Below are 21,446 nucleotides of genomic sequence, written 5' to 3'. Positions count from 1 at the left end.
AAACTGGACAACTTAATAAACTTCTGAAAGTTTATTAGGTGTAAATTAGACAATCCCACGATTTTTTTCTTCACAGGACACTGAACGACAAACCTTCCAATTACACGTAGCAAGATCAGATCAGGAAAAGGGTTAGATAGATAGTTACAACCAACCAGCCCTAGTAAAGAAGACATGTAATATAACTAGCAACTAGAGCTTGTTTAAGTTCTTTGTGTGAGGCTCAGAAACCTCAGCTGAACTTGACTAAATCCATCTCCCTCGTTCCTTTCCCATTTCTTCAGACTACAACAGGCGATTGACAGCTTGTCCACGAACCAGGCGCTGTCTTACTGGAAATAGGTATATCCGCCCCTCTACAGTGATAGAGCAGCTCTGATAGCTCCTTTATTATGGAAAATTATTTTAAACAGCATAAAACGGCGGAGGCTCATTTTTTCCATGTTTCTGCCACTATCAGTCCAGCTATTGATAAGATGTCTAAATTTATTGCAGAATAATTCTGCAGGAAAAGAGATAAAAGGTTGCTGAATAAAATATGAGGCGAAGGCTGTAAATTGTAGCAATGCATATCATTTCATTCAAATGTAGGACGCAATTACCATCTGCTACACTCATCAGTCCCCTCCTTTATGACTTAATTATATGTTTAATGCTATCAGATCAAGGAAAGGGCAAAACAGATGAATGAGAAAGAAAGAGAAAAGATTCCGCAACAAGACAAAAGGCAGATGAAAAGTAACATAAAAGGATGGAATTGATTCCATTCAGCGGGAAATAGAAAAAGTTAATTTAGATACAATGTTCCCTCATCTCCGCTGCCTTTGGAAGATAATAAACCCGCCGCTTGTTGCCAATAGGTTTCAGACAAAAGGAGTCAACTTCCTCAAAACTCAAAGTCTTCCCGTGTTCAGTCTGAGGAGGTTGATGAATCCTTCAAAGTCTGGGATTAATGCAGTTATTTAAAGTGCATGTCATAAATGCATAAACCTGTAAAAGACAATGCTTAGCAGAGGTGAGTCATCCTTTCCATCTATTCTTCCCTGATATATTGGTTTTTATTTGTTGTTTTGATTAAAACACATTTTCTGTAATAATATCTTTTATTTTATGCATTTTTTCAACTTATTATTCATAATTCATGCCCGTCTTTTTACCCCATTTGACTTTAACGTTGTCTTCTATTGCTGGGTTAAAAGAAAATGTAATTTCACATTTCTAAAACTTTTTTTTTCAGATGCAAATGGTGTACAGCAGTGTTCACAAAGAAAAGCAGGGGTTGTCCAAATGGCTGTGGGGTAGAAAGCTCGCCACTGGGCATCCCAGGTGCCAGCGGGCACTGTCCTAACTGTGTACCTTTGGCCAGAACTCATTACAGGGTGACATTTAGGACTGCTGCTGTCCATGCCAAGTCAGCCCTCTGGATTGAGACAAATTATGTAGTTATTTTTTATGTCAGACATTAAGTCATGTCCAGTGGGAGCCAAATCAGTATCACCTTCATGTCACCTGGAGAAAAAAAATGATAGAGGCTGTGGACTTTTTAAACAGAGACGATGTTCAACTTATGTGTTGAGATTGTTCTGCTGTCACCAAACAGGGCTTGAGTGAAACGAGGCCTGATGAGTAATGCAGTGACCGTTTATAGAAACAGTGAAATGTAATGGGATTATTAACTGTGATTTCTAAAGGCAAAATGAAAAGGATTCTGATGTATTCATTAAATCTCAAAGCATGTATTCAACATACATGCGAGTGAAGTCACAGAGCTGTTCAGCTGTTTCTCTCTCCTCTGTGTCTGTGCACTCTGGAGAAACAGAAGATTTCCACCTGTGCAGCTCAGAAGGTGCAAATCTTCCCTTTGCTCTGCAGCAGTTATCTGTTCCTGAAGAAAAGCACGAAATTGACAGAATAAGCGAAGACAATAGCCTGGAATGTATATATTCATGAATCACATCATTCATGATATTGCCTATCATTAGCATAGATATAGAAATGTACACATCTACACACGCATACACAGTATGTATGCGTGTGTAGATATATATACATACCTGTGTCATATCATTGACCATATTTCCTATGATTACCATAGATTTAGACATATACACATCTACACACACGTGTATATATATATGCCTTTGTCATATCATATATAATACTTCTAATGATTTACTCACATTTTCAATTGCATCATATTCAGATTTATGTTTGAAAATAAATTTCATAGATAGATAGATAGATAGATAGATAGATGGATAGATGGATAGATAGATAGATGTTTTTTCTTGTAAATGTGATCAAACAACTTGAATCTTTGTTGTAGATTCTTCTAGGAATTCATAGGCAGCACATGAGCAGAACTAAAGCGCCATCTTGTGGACTAAAGCAAGTACAAGCAAAGGCTGACTGACAGCTTTGCAGGTTTTGGCTGCTCACATTAATCCCTTGAAATGACAAAAGATGTGAAAAATGTAAACAGGCAAAAAACAAGGTATTCATTTAGTCATGCATAGTATAATCTTACAGTTTGCTTTGGAGTGAAATCTGCAGTAAAGACTACAGTTAATATTTTATGGCGCTCTCGTTCAGTGGGAATGATTTGAGAAACCTGCACGAACACAAAACAGAACAATTAAACGCTGATGAATCGGTCACTAAATGAGCAACCAGGTATCTCACAGAGCACGGAAGGAATCAAAGTTGTTTATCTGCTTTGTGTTATTGAGCAAATTATAGATAATTGCTCATTTGATGTATTCAGAGTAAAGCATTTATTTGATGCATGTGCTGCGGGTATTTTCAAGATTCAAGATGAAACAAACAGAAAGAAAAATGGGATGTAATTGATTATAAGTTAATTGTGCAAAGGTCTCCCTGATGGGAACCATCTGTCAAAACAAGCTGTACATTCACTAATTCTAATCGTAATTAATTAAACGGCTAACAAATTATATAGATCATAGTTAGTGCAGGGAGGGGGGGGACAACCGCAGGAACTGTTATGAAACAAATTAGCTTTAACAATGAAAGAAAATTACATCACATAACTAAATATTATACTCGTTTCCGCAAGCCATATTTCTTAATGAATTCTCTAATTAATTTAATTCACACAATGTGCATAATTTGGAGCTGGAAATGTCAGTGGGTCAGACTTAACCATATTGTTGCTGGCTGTCTATTTCAACGAGGGCCACATTAGCACAACATGACCTCTATGTAAATTACACACAGCAACTGTTGTAATTTTAATTCCAAGGGTCTAATTAACATGTTCTGAAGATATCATACAAGTACATTTAACTCATTCTACATGTGTCAGTGCAAGACTTCCGTTTGCATTCATTTGGTGTAATCCCTCCGATGGGGGAAACCGCCAGTGACAGTTTGTGTTGCAGACGTCAATTACCCCAAAAAGGCCTTTATTTCTAATGCTTGTTGGATTAAGTGTTGAACTTTCCTGTCAGAGTCTCTAAAAGGAGGTCAGCATTAGAAACTTTGATCTCATTCCTAAAGCGTTCACATTGTTTTTCTCAGATAGGAAGGCATTTTAGAAAACCTCTTAGATCTTCGCACTCTATTGTATAGAGGTCAACATGCACAATGTGAGAGGGAGAGAAGGCCCCATAGTTCGAAATAAGGCCCCGTTAATGATCTTTAAGGACTGTTATTATGATTATTTTTCAAGTGGTTTCTTTTTTTCAGTAGGTTTGTATTTGAAAAGAATAATTTCCTCTCAGAGAACCTCTGAAGGACCAGGGGGAGCAGGGACAACGTGTACATGGTTCATATCAACCTGATACACTGTAAACTGTTGAAATGAATTGAAATTCTAATTACTACTGCACTGTGTAATAAAACTGCAATGTGAAACTATTTATTTTATTGGTTAATCCTTTATTTTTTTTGGGGGTCATTATAAATTCCAGAAAAAACATATTTTTAATGCTTGTGGTGTCTGACAAACTGACAAATTAAGAATAAAATATGTTCCACTTACTTTAAGTACAGACTAACACAAGTAGAAGGTTTGTCTATCATATTTTTTCAAATATCACGTGTTGCTGACATTTATCAACTAATAATTTCACACCATTAGAGAACTTACCTGCTGTATTACATTGTAACCGTGCACAATTATCATGTGCAATGTCACTATGTGCACTATACCTACCTGCATGTACTCATTCATTAGACTGCAATGTATCTACATGTCTGTGTGCGACTGTATCACTGGGACACTTTACATCCCTGTACACAGTCCAATGGCAATAAATGCATTGAATTGGACTGAATTTAGTTTCAGACTGATGACTGACTCTGTCCCCTCTGCTGTGTGTGTGTTCTGACCCTGTTCCCGCTCAGTTTACAGACACACAATCAGATTTAGCCAACGATGGCCTCACCGAGTGTGAATGCAGAAGTGGGAGAATAAATTAATAAATTGCCCGGTGGATGGAGCGTATAAGCTAACACATGCATTGCAGGGCTCGGGGGCTGTCCTGAGGCCAATCATTTAGCTAACACACTAATGAAAGCGTGTGTAGTGTGGCTAAGGGCAGCCGCCATGGGAGGTACCACTCCCCTCCCTCCTCCTGTTGGGGGCTGTTAATAGGCTGGATGGAGCCAATGGGACTCCCAGGAGAGGTGTGCTGATGAAGAGGAAAACCTGTCGTCGTCTTCACTAATCACTGCCTAATGGCCGCGGTAACACAGGTTTTACAAATGTGATTGTACACTTGTGCCTGTGTGTGTGTTTGTGTGTGTGTGTGTGTGTGTGTGTGTGTGTGTGTGTGTGTGTGTGTGTGTGTGTTGTGTGTGTTTTTGGCGGATGTCGATAATGTAGCTCGAATGCTTATATTCATGGTAATGTTCATATTTATATCTTTATGCGGGTGTTTGGTAAAAACTGGATTTACATAACAGGTGCATAAATTGTCACCAGAAAATGCTGTAGGGTTATCGTCCTTTTCCATGTAATGCAATATTCAATATAGCACTTAAATAATGAAAAGTACATTTGTTTTATTTTCTATCACTACAGGTACATTCTATGATCCAGATGTAAATCTGACCGGTACCTGTTATCACTCTCAAATGTGTTCAAGTGTCTGAAAATGGAATAAATCCTGAAGCAATAATCCAACAAATCAATAATAGTTTCACAAAAAGAATCTGAAACTATATTTCTCTGATTCTACCTGGTGCAATGTGATGTTTCCCTGTGTTTCTCTGTCATGTATGATTATAAATAAATTGTCTTTTTCTGTTGGTACGACAAAACAAGATGTCGCTGGAAGGACATTTGAATGGACACTTTTCACTATTAAAAAAACAATAGTGAAAATAACTATTATTAAGAGTCCTGATTACAATATCAATTATTAACCAAACAGCAGTAACACAGGTCTGTAGTTCCCATATAGACCAGAGGGGAAACGTTTTCCTTTTTTTATGTTTTTTTTTTTAATAATGTGAATTCACCTTTCTTTACATTAATTATAAACCAGGACAGTAAACTGAAAACTTTGTGTTCATTTATTTAGCCCAACATGTAATGAATTCATTCAAAGACACAAACATGAGTGTGAGCGCATATTTTGTGATGTCAACATCGGTGTCGTTGTTTTCACTGCGTCATCTATGGGTGTGTTAACCATGTGGAGTCGGCCTGTGTTCAATCCAAAGTGAGAGAAGCTCACCTGCCTCACCTGTCTGATGAGTACACACACACACACACACACACACACACACACACGACAGGTTCATCACACTTGTAAATCAAGTTATGCTACATGTATGAACCTACCTAACACTGTCAGGTCATTTCAGTCAGTATCACTGTTATTTGCTGAGGCTCATCATGCTTTTGATGTATAAGCATACATACCACTTTTAATGGTCTTTTTTTGACTTAATATCTTAACCTACATATATTTTTCCTCATTGTATTTCTATTGCCAAGCCTTTGAAATACCTTTTGTATGAATGGTATTGTATTAATAAACTCGCCCTCCCGCGCCTTACATTTTAAGGTGTGTGCAGGTCACCGGTTTAGTTTGCTTACAATAGATCAACTGCATCTAATGACGTTAGAGCTACTTCTTAACAAAAAAACTATAGCAAACATAAGCTGCAACATTTCAGGCTTACACCCTGTTCGTCACTGGGAGGATGACACATTCATATCTGAATGTATTTGAATTCAGGTGTTTCATTCAATACCACTGCCATTGGGTGGAATAGGCCCCTTAGTATATATCGTGTATATTGTGTATAATAGTGTATATTGTGTATATTGTGTATAATAGTGTATATTGTGTATACAATTGTATATTGTGAATAAAGGTGTGTATTGTGTATATAATGTATATAATAGTGTATGTATAGCATATAGTGTATATTGTGTATATTGTGTATACTGTGTATATTGTGTATACTGTGTATATTGTGTATACTCCATATCGACCTAACTTTCTCACACACTTGGCTCTTTTAGTGCTTTGTTTTGAAGGCGGAACTTTGCACTTCCTGTTCCGCCTCCACTTCCTCTCGCTGACTTTACACTGGACTCGGCGCAGGTTGACACGTTTCCTGTCAGCTTGGCCAATCAGAGTGCAGCGTCGCAGCAGCCAGGACTCACGTCCTACGTCCTCAGACCAAACATCCGCGTGTCAAGGAAACTTCAGAACAACTTTTGTCTCGGGGATAAGTTGCTGGTGCCACGCGAACATGGGTCCGGGCGGCTGGACGTGATACTGGGACCACAGCGTGTGTGAATGTGTGTATGTGTGGGTCCGTGTGTGTGACAGCTCTCATGCCTGGAGCATGCCACGCAGGCAGCTGATCTCCACAGACCTGAGAACAGCTCCCGTTCAAAACACAAGAGGCGTCACTTCCATACTTACCGTCCCCCCGAGCCTTGTCCTGCTTCCTGGAGTCTGCAGCACGATGAAGGTGAGGAGATACATGCGCGACAGCGGGAGGATCCTCGCCTTCGTGTTCGTCGCCTCCGTCGTCTGGCTCCTGTTCGACATGGCTGCGCTGCGCCTCTCCTTCAACGACCCGGGCAGTCTGCTGCTGAAGGAGAGGATGGTCAAGGAGAGGGAGCTCTCCAGGCTGCAGGCCAGGACCACCCAGCCGGTGAAGAGGAGGTTCAGACACCCGGTGCAGAAGGTGGACCCGGCCCTCAAGTTCCCGGTGAAAGACGCTCTCGGCCCGGCCATCGACCTGGCACAGGTGTACAGACGTGGAAGAGGAGGGAGGCAGGAGCAGCTGCTGAAGGGGAAGTCTGTGGATAATCAGCCCAAGGATGGTTCTAAACGTGAGGAAGGGGCAAAGCATGGCGCCCCCGTAGAGAAGAAAGCGGTCAACTTGGACCTGAATGAGGCAAAGTTAGAGAAGAGCAGTGTGGTAGAGGTTCCTAAGGAAGTGGCCCCGCCTGCTGAAGGGTCTGATGGGATCCAGGTGCCCAACTCAAAGAAAGAAGCTGGAGCCATTGTGGAGAAACCAGACTCAAAGCAAGTCCGGGACAAAGTGGCCCAGCCTGAGGAGGCACACCCCGATGAACCAGCACCCAAACCTGTCCAGCCCGAGGACGTCAAAGACGAGCAGAAAGAGCAGAGGCAGGAGACTGGTAAGAAGGATGTAGGCCCACCGAAGAAGCCCCATGCACCAGTAGAGCTCGGAGGTGGAGAGGGTTCAAAGGTCAAGGCCATCACAAAACCAGGGGGTGTCCACAAAGTGCTCTCCCTGGATGTGACTCAGAGTCCAAGAGACGACAAAGCTCTGGGACAGTTCGGTCACGCAGCGCTGGTCGGCAGCGAGGAAGACGTGGAGGTGAGGAGGAGATGGGATGAAGGTCACTTCAACGTCTACCTGAGCGACCAGATCCCGTTGGACCGCGCCATCCCGGACACCAGGCCCGAGATGTGAGTGTCCCCTCCGCACGTCTCCACCAATCAAACAGCTTCAACACGCACACATCTGACTCGTGTCTTTCTTCCTTGGGCTCTCAAGGTGCGCACGCAACCTGGTCCACGACGACCTGCCCACCACCAGCGTGATCTTCTGCTTCGTGGACGAGGTGTGGTCCACGCTGCTGCGCTCCGTGCACAGTGTGATCAACAGGTCTCCAGAGCACCTGCTCAAGGAGATCATCCTGGTGGATGACTTCAGCACCAGAGGTAACAGTGTCCCAGGGGTCTCACAGGGGGGAGAGGGTCTGGAATACTGCCAACACCAGAAAACTCATATTAAAGGGATAGTTCACCGAAAAAAAGGGAAGTTTGTTCATTATCTACTCAGCACTCTGCCGATGGAGGGGTGGGGGGGAGTGGTCCGGTCCACAAAACACAAACAGGAGTTTCAGGGGTAAACAGCGTTGCAGCCAAATCCAAAACAATTGGAGAAACTGGGGGACAGGTTCTTCACACTGCTTGTGTTGTGTCATCCAAGTGTGTGTCCACCATCTGAGGACATTTAGACAAAAAACAGGATGTAAATGTTGTTCTTCCTGTTGTCTTTGAAGAATCTGTCCCCCAGTTACTTCAAGTGTGTTGTGAAGCAGCGTGGGATTATGGGAACTGTTGTCTTCACCACCATTGCTGTTAGTGGTTAACTGGGAGAGCGTCAGCAGCAGAGCGCTCAGCTAACGCAATGGATAATCGTGATCCATTACAAGTGACCGATACAAACAGTGGTTTAGTGAAAGGTGACCGAAGTGAACGTTGTGCGTCTTAAGAGTCCCGCCCCTGTTTATTTACTCACAACACTAAGGCAGCAGCTCACTGTTATGTTTATTATGGATTAATCTCTTCAGTATTTCTACTAAACAAATTGTTTAGTTTATATAAAGAGAGTTCCATCATAGGTTCTTATATTATATGAAACTTTAGCAAATTATAATATTGGAGATTAAGTAGTTTTATCTCTGCTGCATAACAAGCAAACACAGTCACCAGATATCACCGGCAGTCCTGGAAGTTTAACCTCAGTGTTTCTAATGATCATTAATATTGTGAAGCGCTTGTGTACTTTTTCTTTTTGTGTGGTATTTTCACTGCTCTCTTGTTCCCCTGTAGATTATCTGAAGGAGCCTCTGGACAAGTACATGTCCCAGTTTCCCAAAGTGCGAATCGTTCGTCTGAAGGAGCGTGAGGGTCTGATCCGAGCCAGGCTCGCCGGGGCTGCTGTGGCCAAAGGTACAGATATCATTTACTGTCTTCACTGAATGGTTCATACACACACAGGTGATCAGGACTGAATGAGGGTGTGAATAAGAATCCACATAAATACGTCAGGGTCGGACTTTGAAACTGAAAATACTCAGTCTTCTCCAAATAATGGATTTCCTTGCTTCACAAGCTTATAGCTGCTGTTGTGTGACAAACGTGACATGGATACAAACACTGTACAACCAGATATACAGGTCTGCAGCTCATCAGATAAGAAGTGTGTCATCGTTGTTCAAGTACATAGTTTAGAATTGGTTACATATTTCTTAAATAGACAACAATCTGTTGGTTGGTAACTCAGGTGTCATCGTCTCTGTTTGTGAAACTCTGAATAGACACAGATAGATTTATAGAAAGCCTGTGACTTTGTGTCTTTTGCAAATCGGAAATATTTCTTTGCTTTTTGCAGCTGCGTTTGTCCCAACGTGCTCATTCGATTACACAAAACGCACAAAGTGACAGATTCTGAAAGTTCACATATGTAACTACATAGCACTTAGTAGAGCACATACCTCTGCCACGGTCAAACAATCCTACGCATGTTTGTCGAGCTCTTATAGTAGAAATATAAAAGAAAAAAGGAAGTGTTATGGTAACCTAAATTAATCATTTGACATAAAATAGTCCTACACTGTCGAACATCAAGATCTATAATAATAAAAATAATAATAATAGCATTAAAATGTAAGTTTTTATACTTCCTTTCAAAGGACCCTAGGAGACTTTACAAATTTAAATGAGAGACATGTTTAAGGTGATAAAGACAAGGTAATGCACAGAAAAGAGTTATAACTGTCTGCAAAAATGAATGAATCTTAAAGCAGTGGCATTAAACACTTGCACATTTAGTTTCATTGCAATACTACATATATGGCCTTATGTTATTATATTGTATTTATTATCATTGTAGAAAAACTCTACCACTCTCCTGTCATACGTATTAGTCCCTCAACAAGCATCTGCCTCTCAGTGTTAAAGGGTCCCAGTGTTAAACTGCAGATAAGGTTGTTTGTATAACTGCAGCAGGATGTTTGCTCTCCTCACACAGGGGATGTCCTCACCTTCCTGGACTCCCACGTCGAGTGCAACGTGGGCTGGCTGGAGCCGCTCCTGGAGCGAGTGTATCAGGATCGCAGGAAGGTTCCCTGTCCAGTGATCGAAGTCATCAGCGACAAGGACATGAGGTGAAAGAATGAAACAAACCGGACAGAGGCTGCCGTCGTGATTTTGAGAGTTATGTTGAACGTGGAATTGAAGATCTGTCACTTTGACTTAAGAGCTTCTGTTCTGGCTTTTTCTCTTCAGTTATAATCTGGTCGACAACTTCCAGAGAGGTATCTTCAAATGGCCTCTGGTGTTTGGCTGGAGCCCAGTACCAGATAGCTACATAAAGGCGACCAACATGACCATCGCAGATCCCATCAGGTACTTTAAGTTGTTTTCATGCTGATCTTCTGTTCATTCATTTTGTCCACGTATCATTGAGCTTAATATATATATTTTTTAATCTTCCAGGTGTCCAGTTATGGCTGGAGGCCTTTTCTCCATCGACAAAAAGTTCTTCTATGAGCTGGGTGCCTATGACCCAGGCCTGGATGTGTGGGGCGGGGAGAACATGGAGATTTCCTTTAAGGTATAATGCTGAAGTTATTTATTCATGAATACTGACCTTAGTTGTTTCGGGATCTTCTCTGACGTGACTCCTCATCTGACATCTCAACAGATCTGGATGTGCGGAGGGGAAATCGAGATCATCCCCTGCTCTCGGGTGGGACACATTTTCCGAGGACAGAACCCGTACAAATTCCCCAAGGACAGGCAGAAGACGGTGGAGCGCAACCTGGCCAGGGTGGTGGAGGTCTGGCTGGACGGATACAAGGACCTCTTCTACGGCCACGGCTACCACCACCTGCTGGACAAGGAGGCCATCCACATCGGCAACCTCACCGACCAGATCGGGCTGAGGAAGAAGCTGGAATGCAAGAGTTTCAAGTGGTACCTGGACAACGTGTATCCGGACATGGTGGCTCCTTTAGTCAAAGCTGAGGGCATGGTACGTGAATTCTCTGCAGCAGCTCGTACATGTCTCTGTTCACAGGTTGGGTCAGTTTTGATCAGGAGTTCACAGAAGAGATGATAGCAGCTTCACGATCATTTAGAGAAACGTAAACAAAGAAACACCCAGTTTCCTCTGGGTCTTCAAAAAATAATTTTAAAAGTCTACAATTCAATAATAGGATTATAAATTTTACTTTTATTATAAAGTACCTTAAAATATTAGGTACTATATAGGTCTTAATTATGACAGCATTCATTTTACGCTGTTTCTGTCACGTTTTAAATTTAGAATTTTAGATTCAAAAGAAATATTTTGGTGGCTTACCCGGTTAGTAATCTCTCTGTGTGTTGTAGTGCTTTCTCAGGATACAGATATTAGCACGCTGTAATGAAACTACAAATAAGACCAACGTGGAACTGATAACTGATGGTACAAACACCACTGTTAGAATGTATCACAGCGTGTAGGCTGGGAGGTAACGTGGCGTTTTACACTCTGCTACTGTAGACTGCTTGTGTAAGTAAGTTGACATTCCCCTACATCTGTCCCAGTTGACAGAGGTTTTACATATCATTCATCACGGTCCTAAAAAGGTCTTAAATAGTCTTCATTTTAACTTGTTGAAACCTGCAGAAAACGCTGCACACAGAGACTGTGGCTGTTCTCTTTGTTCAGTCAGGATTCATCAAAGTAATACAAACAGGAACAAGTCAACAAATGTTTTCAGCAATGTTGTTTCATTTGTTTAAAATGTCAAACTCCTCATTTTCCCTGCAGGTTTTCAACCTCGGCTTGAGAAAATGTCTCAGTCTGCAGAAAAGCTCCGTGTCCTTCGAGACATGTGATCTCAGTAGACAGGTAGGTGTCTTTATTTTATTTAACCTATTATTTGACAGCAAGTAAACCATCTTTGAGTAATTCAATTAAACATTCAATGTTTGCTTTACTTGAGTATTCGCAGACATGACTATTTCAGCGTTGTCTGGGTGCTTCTGAGGACAGCAGGCACACTTTAGTGTCATGACTGTGGAAGCAGGAATAGACTTAGAGTCCAACATAGGACCGGAGCCACCATCAACAAGGGTGGAGCTCCAAACAAGCCCGGGCTTTTCTAAATGTGGTCTTCTTGGATTCAGAAAGCGCTCCGCTGAGCCATCATTCAAAATCTTTCAACATCTTTCAGCTTTTCACAGAGGGCTATTATATCCTTGGCACTCCCATGTTTTTCTCTGTGGTTTTCAGAGTCAGCACTTCAATCACACCTGGATGAGACACATTCGTCAGCAGGACCTGTGCATCGCTCCCCAAGCCAAAGGCAACGGCGTCGTTCTAAAATCATGTGACAATGCCGACCTTGACATACGCTGGTTCCATCAATCCACCAACTCCGCTCTGGTAGGCTGGCTTTGATCGCCTGTTTACTTTGTCTCTATCTTTGAATTTTTCCCTTTCCCCTGTTCCAACTCTGGCGCTTAAGGAATTCTTTGTATTCAAAGGTCAGGTTTCCCTTGCTTCAAATCCAGCAGAAGCTTAACGCTGCCATGTTGTAGGATCAGTATTTAGAGGCTGAAGCTTTGTTCGTTAATTACGTTTCCTGTTTTTGTCTTTGTGAAGGCGGAGCACCTCATATCGGAGTCCGTGTCCCACCACATGTGCCTGGAGGCGGGGCCTCAGGGTGACTCCGTCTGCCTCAAGCCGTGTGTGCCCACCAACGCCCTCCAGAAGTGGCAGTTCACACACTACCACCACATCCAGTGATGAGACCCACCTCGGTCTTTTCTTTAATGCGTGGAACAAGCACTACAGAGACGTTCAGTGGCCTGACTCTGCAGAGCGGTTTGTTGTCTGACCTCAAAACACGGGACCGCCCGCAGGAAGCTGGAGACGCTTCGATGGCAGTGACATGTGTCAGACGGTGTGGGGGGGGGATGTGCAATGTTTCTAATGTACTTGTAATTCATCAGTGTGGACTGACCTCGAGTTTATACATTTATACGCCTCAGATAATAGGGATTTTTTTATCTGCTTATGGAAGTTTGCACAGGAAGTTTTCAAATGTTTTACAAAAACATTCTTTACCGTGGTATGTGGGGGGGAGTTATTATTTTTGTTTAGTTTTTTCCAAAACCGGGCTACAGGTGAGATTTCATGGAAGAACACTCCAATATTAATTTCTTTTGTACAGCATTATTTCACTAAACCAAAGATTAATAATAAGAAAAGATGAAAGCGATTGTAAAAAAAATGTTCCCCCTGGAGGAGCTAAGTAAAATAATGAATTCAGTTGCATGTAAAGTACAATTTATTTGTTTGTATAAAATGTGTCACATCTGCTTTTTAGATGTGTTTTGTGTTATGAGTTTCTCGGGTGCAATGGCTGCTTCTCTGGTTTCTAATGTTGTGTCATTTAGCTGTAGATTTTGTTTTGTGGTCTGTTGTATGATTTTATTTTTGTCACTAGGGGGAAGTGTTAGATCGTTACACCCAAACAAACCTGTGCTGTGATTTCCTGATTATCACACCCGATAACCACAAACCCATGCAAATGCATTTTCTTGAGAAAGTAAAACGGATGACGATAAAGATTTCATTGCATATCTCTTTATTATTATTATTATTATTTCTTCTTCTGTGTGGATAAGTACGCAGCCTCAGTTAATCACTCAACAATGCTTCATCTAATAGTTCCACTACTCCGAGTCTCTCCAGAGGTTTAGATCCTGAAGCTCTAATGCCATACAACACCTTACTTATTCCAGTTAGTCGGATTATAAATCTCAGAGCTTCTTATTTATTTAATCTGCTGTTTACATACCTGCCTTACATAATGATGTTTCCAGGCTGAAACCAAATGAAGAGCCAAGAGACTCCTCTCATATTAATGACTGCAAAACAGATAGTTACAGTTGTTTTTGTCTGGGAGAGTTATATCAAACACTTTCAATGCAATCTACAAGACTATTTTAATACTAATAATAAATATGGATGTGTGATAAGATTAGGTGATATAGGAAACATGTTTTCTTTAACACTCATTCTTTGCTGGGGTTCATATCCAGCAGTTTCTTACAATTTCATAATCATGTACTCAAACTCGTCGATCTTCTGCCGGGTGTTGCCTCGGCGGATCTTGCGGTAGGACACCGTGCTGTACTTGGACAAGTTGACGTGATCGAAGGATTTCTGGTCAGCGGGCTTCTTCTGTGCCGGCAGGGTGGAGTAGCCCCGACAGGTGGAGCCCTGACGAAACCCCACAGGATCATGGGAGTTGGGGTCCTGCTCAGGCCTCTGCTTTTCCTTCATTCTTCTGTCACCTGATATCTGGAGGTCGGCTTCAGACGTTTCCTTTGGGACGTCTGCCTCCTCCCTCAGCCTGGAGCAACTCTCCTCCTCCTGAGTCACATGTAAAGATTCAGGGTTTGGTGTCTGAGCCTCTTTCTCATCTTTGACTTGTGGATTTGCTGAAAGGGGAAGGAAGAGAGAAAAATCTGTTGTCCTCTGTAAATAAAAACCTTCCCTATCAATCAATTTCACCACACAATGATACCAAACTCCCTCTTACCTGTGTCTGATGATACATCCGACCCATCGTGTGTTTGCACGTCAGCATTTGTACAATTTGGCTGCAGAGATTCTCCGCTAGTGCTCACCAAGGTCTCTGAACTGGGATCAGCCTTTGCTCCTGCATGTGTAGGATCTGACTCGTGCACAAGTTCAGTCTTTTGACTCTGGAGCTCTCGGCATTCCTCTTCTCTCTTTGTCAGGAGAGTCGTTGGCGTCTCCATCTCTAACTTGTCCTTGTCACCCTCCATCTGAGGGACTGGTTCTGCACCAGCTTCACAAGATGCGTCTCCTTTCACATCCTGATGAGTTTGGTCCTCGTCGCTGTAGAACACAGAGTCGTCTCCTTCCTCCATCGACCACACATCTCTCTCCTCGGGCTGGTCCAGGGTCTGCAGGGCCTCCTCCGTGAACCCCCCAATGATCTCCAGCACTTGGGACACCAGTGCGTTTTCTTCCTGTGCCGTGAGTCTCGGGGGCTTTGGCGGTGCCTGGCTTGTCTCCATCTCCGTCCGACTGGTTTTCTTTCCTCTGAGATGTTGAAAATAAAACCGCTCTGATGCTCTAAGTGGCTCTCTGCAGAGGGAACCATCAGAGGTTAAACATCCTCAGACTCGGCTGCTCCAGCGTTTCCAAATGTGTCATCAAAACACCGGTTTCTGTCCAGCATTGTCTTAAAGATGGAAAAGAATGTGTGTAAGGTCCAGCTCTGCAGTGGTACCATGTCATTCTGTGTGCGTGCTGAACTCACTGGAGAACAGGGGTTTTGTTGTGGACCCAACAAAGCTTCTTTGTTGCTCTGGCCTCTGCATATAGAGCGATTGTACTCATTCTCTAATCTCTGCTGGGTGACCACCTCTCCTCTGGAACGTGTTCAGTCTGGATTAACATTCTTCACATACGTTTTCTTCTAAGTATTTTACTGACTGAAACAGTAACGTCCTGAGACCGAGACCCGTTAGGTCTTGAGTTTTAAATGCATAATGGGAACTGTAATTTTAAGGTCTTGACATTATCATCTTATGTTTTGGCTCTTAAATTGGACTGAAAATATCTTTTATTACAATCAAATCTTAATTTAGCCATGGACTTCTGTGGTAATCACTTTGTAACCTCGTTTAGATAAGTGCTATACAAATATATGTTATGAAAGTGATAAAGATCTTAAGTAAGGCCCCTGAAAGGCTGTCAAAACAGTGGACTCAGTAAATTAGCTTAGTACATTTACTCAAGTACTGTAGGTACCTTACTTTGAAGGAGTGACACCGGATTGTACTATCTTGCAAAGGCTCTTGTGTCTAATTGAGGCTCTTTGCCACATTTCAAGTGAAGTGAATTATTAACATTCCATACACATTGATGCATTTGTCTTTATATAATAATGTACTGTCAGGGGACATTTTACTGCATGACCATGTACTTGTACTTTTGTCGCTGAAGGTAATCTCTGTACAGACATATATTTGTTTATTTTTTTGTATATAAATCTTTATCTATATTTATACATAAAAAAACGATTTAACATATATTATATTTTGTACAAATTTAAACATTTAATTTAAATTTTCTTCTTCAAAATATAATAAATGATCTCTCTCTCCAACTGTTCAAATAAAGTGCATCAATATTTGTGAATAGTAACAATGAGTAAGAAAGCAGGTAATTTGTCAAAATGTAATGATGCATGTAGCTCTCTCTCTCTCTCTCTCTCTCTCTTCTGTCTCTATCTCTCTGTCTCTCTCTGTCTCTCTTTCTGTCTCTCTCTCTCTGTCTCTCTCTCTCTCTCTTTCTGTTTCTCTCTCTCTCTCTCTCTCTCTCTCTCTCTCTCTCTCTCTCTCTCTCTCTCTCTCTCTCTCTCTCTCTCTCTCTCTCTCTCTCTCTCTCTCTCTCTCTCTCTCTCTCTCTCTCTCTCTCTCTCTCTCTCTCTCTCTCTCTCTCTCTCTCTCTCTCTCACTCACACTCCTTCTGCAGCAGGAAACCAGAGAAGTGTAACTTCTTACAGGAAACATGTGGTGCTGCTTTGCATACGTTTTGTAGCTTCTATTTGAAAACTAATGTAATTTCTCCCAAATAACCTGCATCATTAACAGATGTTTTATTAGAGCTAAGTTGTAATAAGTCACACCTTTACTGTTTAAACCATAAATTTAAAATTACCGTGCATTGTTATCAGTTAGAAGCAGAAAACACAGGCAGGTTTATAAAACTTTACAAGTATATTTTGTTTGAATGCATTGACAAATATTTTGCATCGTGGTCGTGTGTAAAAATGCTACAGAATGAATCAATCAATTGCTTTACACTCAAATGTGAAACATATACATTTACAAGAAGCAGTTTCAGTTCTTCCGCCCAACGAAAGTGAGGCGTATGAAAATAGTTGTAGAAATGAAAACAGGTAAGTTGTACCCGTACCCACATCCTGTTTTGAGCTGAGCAGACGTCAACGCGGGCTTTGTAAAAAGAGTCGATCTCATTTATACAAGTCACAATAGTCACATTTTAAAATCCAAGGTGATTTTTTACCTCCACCAGGGAGGTTATGTTTTCACCCGTCCGTTTGTTTGGTTGTTTGGAAGGAAGGAAGATAAAACTTGGTGGAAGGACACAGTCTGGGTGGGATTTGATGCAGATCCTGATCAGGGGACAGATCCAGAAGTTGTTTTTCCACATTTCCCCAATTTCTCACATATTAATGATGAGGAAAAATCCACACATTCAGAGAACTGATATGTCTCTGCAATTTGGAGCAGCTTGATGGAGTTAAAGTTGACTGTTGGCCTTGGTAGAGGATTGTGCTGTGCTGAATGCTTTCTAGTTACAAACTGTGATTAGGACATGACAAAAAACAACAATTATTAAAGTTACATGGGTAAATAATTTTGTTTTTTACACATTACAATCTGATGCTAACCTTAATTCGAACACTTCACAGTTTCATAATGCTTTTGTGCCAGGCTCATCTCTAAAGTTCAGGAGACCCTTCACAATGTCTGTCTCCATTAAAGCCAATGCTTGTGATTTTTAAAGAACCTTTCTGAGTGCGTGAACACTTCACTGCAAAGTCTCACAGCGTGAACACCCTCGTTGGTTTGTAGAGGAGACGAGGAGGAGCGTGTGAACAACGAGTCACTGAGTGTTTGTCTCGTCCTCCTCAACCGACCGCTGGAGTCCAGGAATCAACTTGAGGATGTGTTTGCGAACACTGGCTCGCCGGCCCTTCCTGGGCAAGGTCCCGAACAAGGAGGTGATCCTCGTCTCCTCCCACGAGGGGGAGAGGGAGCTGCTGCTGCCGGCGAAGCTGGAGCTGCTGGAGCGGCCAATGGAATGTTGGTGGTGGTGATGGCCGGAGCTCAGCGAGAACCTGCTGGAGCTGTCCTTCGAGAGGAAGTCTCTGGAGAAGAAGCAGCTGTCGTCCGGGTTGCTGGCTGCACTGCAGGGGCTGGGGGAGCACATGTCCCCGAACACGCTGATCTGGTCACTGTCATCGGTCGCGGCGCTCCTGTAGCTGCTGTCACTGGAGAACCGCCGGCCATGCGTGCGGCCTGTGGGCGAGCTCAACGAGGAGTCCGTGGAGAGGCGGAAGCTGCTGTCGTTCAAGTTACCTGAAAACACAATCAAGGCCCAGAGTTAGTGAGAACTCCAGTTGTCGAGAAGTTCGTCAGCAGCTTCGACAGTTCGTATCTCTGGGGAACTCCTCCATCCAGTTTAGCTTGAGCTCGCACTTCGATTTCGCAGGAGTAGCAGTGTCGCTTCAGACTGTGAGAAAGGAAGTGCCTGTGGTTTGACAGCTGAGTCAAAGGCTCACCTCGCATCAGCCGTCTTTCCTGTAATGTGAGCGCCTGCAGCTCCATCCGTTTCTCATGTAGTGATTGCTGTACGGGCAAAAAAAATAAGAACAAAAAACACAGTGGTTTAATTTTATGACATTTTTTCACCAACAAATACAATATCACAGTCTGACACGTAAGTTATATTCATGCAGTAGGTCAACTGGTATTTAAATGCAGGTTTGCTCATGCAGACACATGCTTTTATCATTTGGTAAAGGTCAGGGGGGGGGTCCTACAGGGTTCAGTTCTGGGGCCCATGTTATTGTCCCTGTATTGTGTATGTGTACTGGATTCTATATTATCCTTTTAAGTGTGTATATGTGGATTTGTTTTCAGTCCTGTAAAGTACTTTTTGACTCTTATGATAAATAAACTTTTCTTACTTAGCTTTATATTAATATCAGTGGTTTTTTATTGTTTTAGTCTTTAGTCTAATCGTGTTATTTTGAATTTGCTGACTCTCATAGGTAGTCATATTCATTTTTGCATGTTCCTTTTGTATTTTACAATATTCTAGAGGCTTTAAAATGGGCCTGTTTGTTTGTGTGCTTGCCTCTGCAGTGTTTATTAATTGTCATTCAATTTTTTCTGGGCTAAATAAAAATCTACAATCTACAAAGATCTACGGTGTCATACACATCATGTCCATTTAAGAAAGGCCGGGCTGCAGAAACGCACCTTGAGCAGGTTCACCCTCTTCTCCAGCTCGATCTGCTTCACCACGTTCCCACAGACAGTCTCCATCCTGGAATCACAACATGTCACACAACGTTACACAACGCCCTTTCGCTACACAAACGCTGCTATCAGGCTGTTCCTATCGTTGCTGTCACTCACTTCAGACTGTTGGTTGATTCTCTTATCAGAGCCAGTATGTCCTGATGAGACGACCCTTCGATGCTGACCCCGTTGATGGTGACGATCACATCGCCTATAGAGAATGAGGATGTTAAAAAAAAAGGGGAAGTTATAAATTACGAGAAGACCAGTTTGTGTTATATTGTTTTTGAGCATCAGCATGGGTGTGGGTGTGGGTGGTAGTTTACATGTGTTGCCAGATATATTTCTGTCAATCTATGCACACCAGAAATATACACTGAGGTTTGACAGCTGTCTATGTGCATGGAAACTTCACCTGCGGTCAGGCCTGCGCTCTCGGCCGCACTGTCCTCCTGCACGTTGCTCACAGACGTGCACATCTCCACTGCAGAGAGGTTCTTCAGCTGCAGTCCGTAGGTCTGCAACCAAACACAAGCGTGTCACAAAGGAGCCGAAATAATCGTTTCCACAAAATAGAAGGAGCCTTAAGATGATCCAGAAATTAGAGCTGAGAAAGCATGAAACTTGTTTGTGTAAAATGTTCTTAAGCTTACCTGAATTTCAAACCCGAATGTTTCATTGTCTTGCTTTTCCAGTACAATTGTTGTCCTGTGCAAATGAACAAGGAAGGAACTTAGGAACTTCTCTCTACAGTATGTACATTGTTCCTTTTAACCGAAAGACAGTGCAAAAAATAAAAATGCAGTATATAGTATGCAGTATATCAACATGCAGTAAAGCCACGGGAGAGACCCAGACAAATTGCACATCAGGTTTGATAGATTTACCTTTGTGGGTCCGAGTAGTCGACCAGTGAGTTTTTTCGTTTGGGCTGCAAACAGAGAAATGCAAAGTTCTTCATTAAAACAATAAAAAGGATTTATTTTGAAGCCTCCACGAAGCTAAATAAGTGAGAACATGTTGATCCTATAGTGTTACACAACTCAAAAGATTAAAATTGTTAAAAGGCTTTAGGCAGTTGCAGGGAGCTGCTGTGTTTATCCTTCACAGTTTGTGCCAACGAGTGTTTTAAAAAACAATAATGTAAAAGAATATTCTAGCTTCATTCTTAAGTTTTTATTTAGTGATATTTCACTAAACTTTTGGTTTAATTTGTTCACTTTACATCTTTTTTTTTAAATCATATGCTACACTTGAGTGATGGGCTCACCTTGCAGTCTCGGGGCAGTGAGCTTGTGTTCTGCCGGAGTCGATCCTTGCTCCCCCTCAGGGAACGTCTGGACCACAGAGAACCTTTCTTCCTCTGAGTGTTATCCACAATCTCCTGACCGCCCTGGCGTTGAAGCCCATTGAAATTCATGGTGGACTGCATGGTGGAGTAGTCCTCAAAGCTCCATCCTGTCCTGCCGCGGCAGCTCTGACTGTGAGGCCCGGCCCCGCCGTGCAGCCAAGGGTAAAATGTGTCAAAGCGGAAATCCACGTCATGTGATGATTGTGGTGGACCCGCGTCTGCAGAACTCAGCCTCCTATACGCTCTTTCCTGTTCACCTCTTTTAACTCCTGTTCTCGAGAAAGCTTGGTCGGTCGTTTTTTGAAAAGGAAGTACAATGTTTAATTCCCCTTCAAACAGTCCCTTTCCTTTTCTGCAGTCTTAGCAATTCGATTTATGGTCTGTCAGAAATCAGTAATGCATGAGAAACTGCCACCTCATGCCTCCACCACAGCCACCTGCCCCCCGGCCGGTCTCACTCTCACTTTCTCAATGGGCTAAGCTTCAGTCTGAGCCCCGGGTCCTGGGTTCTGCCGGGCAGGGAGACTTGTCTCGTGAAGACAGACAAAAGGCTGATTTAGCTCAGGGCCATTGTCACGCTCCCCACACAAACAGCACGGGTCATTGGGCTGAAGGCATCAGACATGGTCGGATCAAAAGGAAAATCACACAAATACACACACACACACACACACACACACACA

At 42.4% G+C, this 21,446-nt stretch overlaps 3 protein-coding genes across 3 annotated transcripts; 1 reads left to right on the top strand and 2 right to left on the bottom strand.

The window, feature by feature from the left end:
* The first annotated feature begins 6,605 nt into the window (after positions 1 to 6,605).
* LOC128456264 (polypeptide N-acetylgalactosaminyltransferase 5) lies at positions 6,606 to 13,883 on the top strand. Its single transcript, XM_053440361.1, has 10 exons — positions 6,606 to 7,934; positions 8,023 to 8,189; positions 9,087 to 9,206; positions 10,288 to 10,423; positions 10,545 to 10,664; positions 10,755 to 10,872; positions 10,963 to 11,292; positions 12,076 to 12,156; positions 12,541 to 12,693; positions 12,913 to 13,883. Exons 1-10 carry the CDS (start codon positions 6,832 to 6,834, stop codon positions 13,054 to 13,056), a joined length of 2,472 nt encoding a protein of 823 aa, XP_053296336.1. The 5' UTR covers positions 6,606 to 6,831; the 3' UTR covers positions 13,057 to 13,883.
* Positions 13,884 to 13,939: 56 nt separating this feature from the next.
* On the bottom strand, positions 13,940 to 16,005 carry LOC128456265 (ermin). The gene is made up of 2 exons (XM_053440362.1): positions 14,861 to 16,005; positions 13,940 to 14,759 (listed from the first exon to the last, which is right to left on the bottom strand). Exons 1-2 carry the CDS (start codon positions 15,363 to 15,365, stop codon positions 14,365 to 14,367), a joined length of 900 nt encoding a protein of 299 aa, XP_053296337.1. The 5' UTR covers positions 15,366 to 16,005; the 3' UTR covers positions 13,940 to 14,364.
* Positions 16,006 to 17,056: 1,051 nt separating this feature from the next.
* cytip (cytohesin 1 interacting protein) lies at positions 17,057 to 20,937 on the bottom strand. The gene is made up of 8 exons (XM_053439627.1): positions 20,683 to 20,937; positions 20,300 to 20,343; positions 20,066 to 20,120; positions 19,828 to 19,930; positions 19,530 to 19,623; positions 19,371 to 19,437; positions 18,668 to 18,734; positions 17,057 to 18,464 (listed from the first exon to the last, which is right to left on the bottom strand). Exons 1-8 carry the CDS (start codon positions 20,842 to 20,844, stop codon positions 17,989 to 17,991), a joined length of 1,068 nt encoding a protein of 355 aa, XP_053295602.1. The 5' UTR covers positions 20,845 to 20,937; the 3' UTR covers positions 17,057 to 17,988.
* Positions 20,938 to 21,446: the final 509 nt, after the last annotated feature.

This window comes from Pleuronectes platessa, chromosome 14, assembly GCF_947347685.1.
Source record: "Pleuronectes platessa chromosome 14, fPlePla1.1, whole genome shotgun sequence".
Classification (NCBI taxonomy): domain Eukaryota; kingdom Metazoa; phylum Chordata; class Actinopteri; order Pleuronectiformes; family Pleuronectidae; genus Pleuronectes; species Pleuronectes platessa.
The sequence above is the reverse complement of the archived record's forward strand: the minus strand, read 5'-3'. Positions and strand labels throughout refer to the sequence as shown.

Coding starts and splice junctions, on each gene's coding strand:
- LOC128456264 (XM_053440361.1), top strand. CDS start 6,832: ATGCCACGCAGGCAGCTGATCTCCACAGACCTGAGAACAGCTCCCGTT. Junction 7,935..8,022: donor CCGGACACCAGGCCCGAGAT/GTGAGTGTCCCC, acceptor TGGGCTCTCAAG/GTGCGCACGCAACCTGGTCC. Junction 10,424..10,544: donor ATCAGCGACAAGGACATGAG/GTGAAAGAATGA, acceptor TTTTCTCTTCAG/TTATAATCTGGTCGACAACT.
- LOC128456265 (XM_053440362.1), bottom strand. CDS start 15,365: ATGGAGACAAGCCAGGCACCGCCAAAGCCCCCGAGACTCACGGCACAG. Junction 14,760..14,860: donor GGATGTATCATCAGACACAG/GTAAGAGGGAGT, acceptor TTCCCCTTTCAG/CAAATCCACAAGTCAAAGAT.
- cytip (XM_053439627.1), bottom strand. CDS start 20,844: ATGCAGTCCACCATGAATTTCAATGGGCTTCAACGCCAGGGCGGTCAG. Junction 20,121..20,299: donor GACTACTCGGACCCACAAAG/GTAAATCTATCA, acceptor TCATTTGCACAG/GACAACAATTGTACTGGAAA. Junction 19,438..19,529: donor GAATCAACCAACAGTCTGAA/GTGAGTGACAGC, acceptor TTGTGATTCCAG/GATGGAGACTGTCTGTGGGA.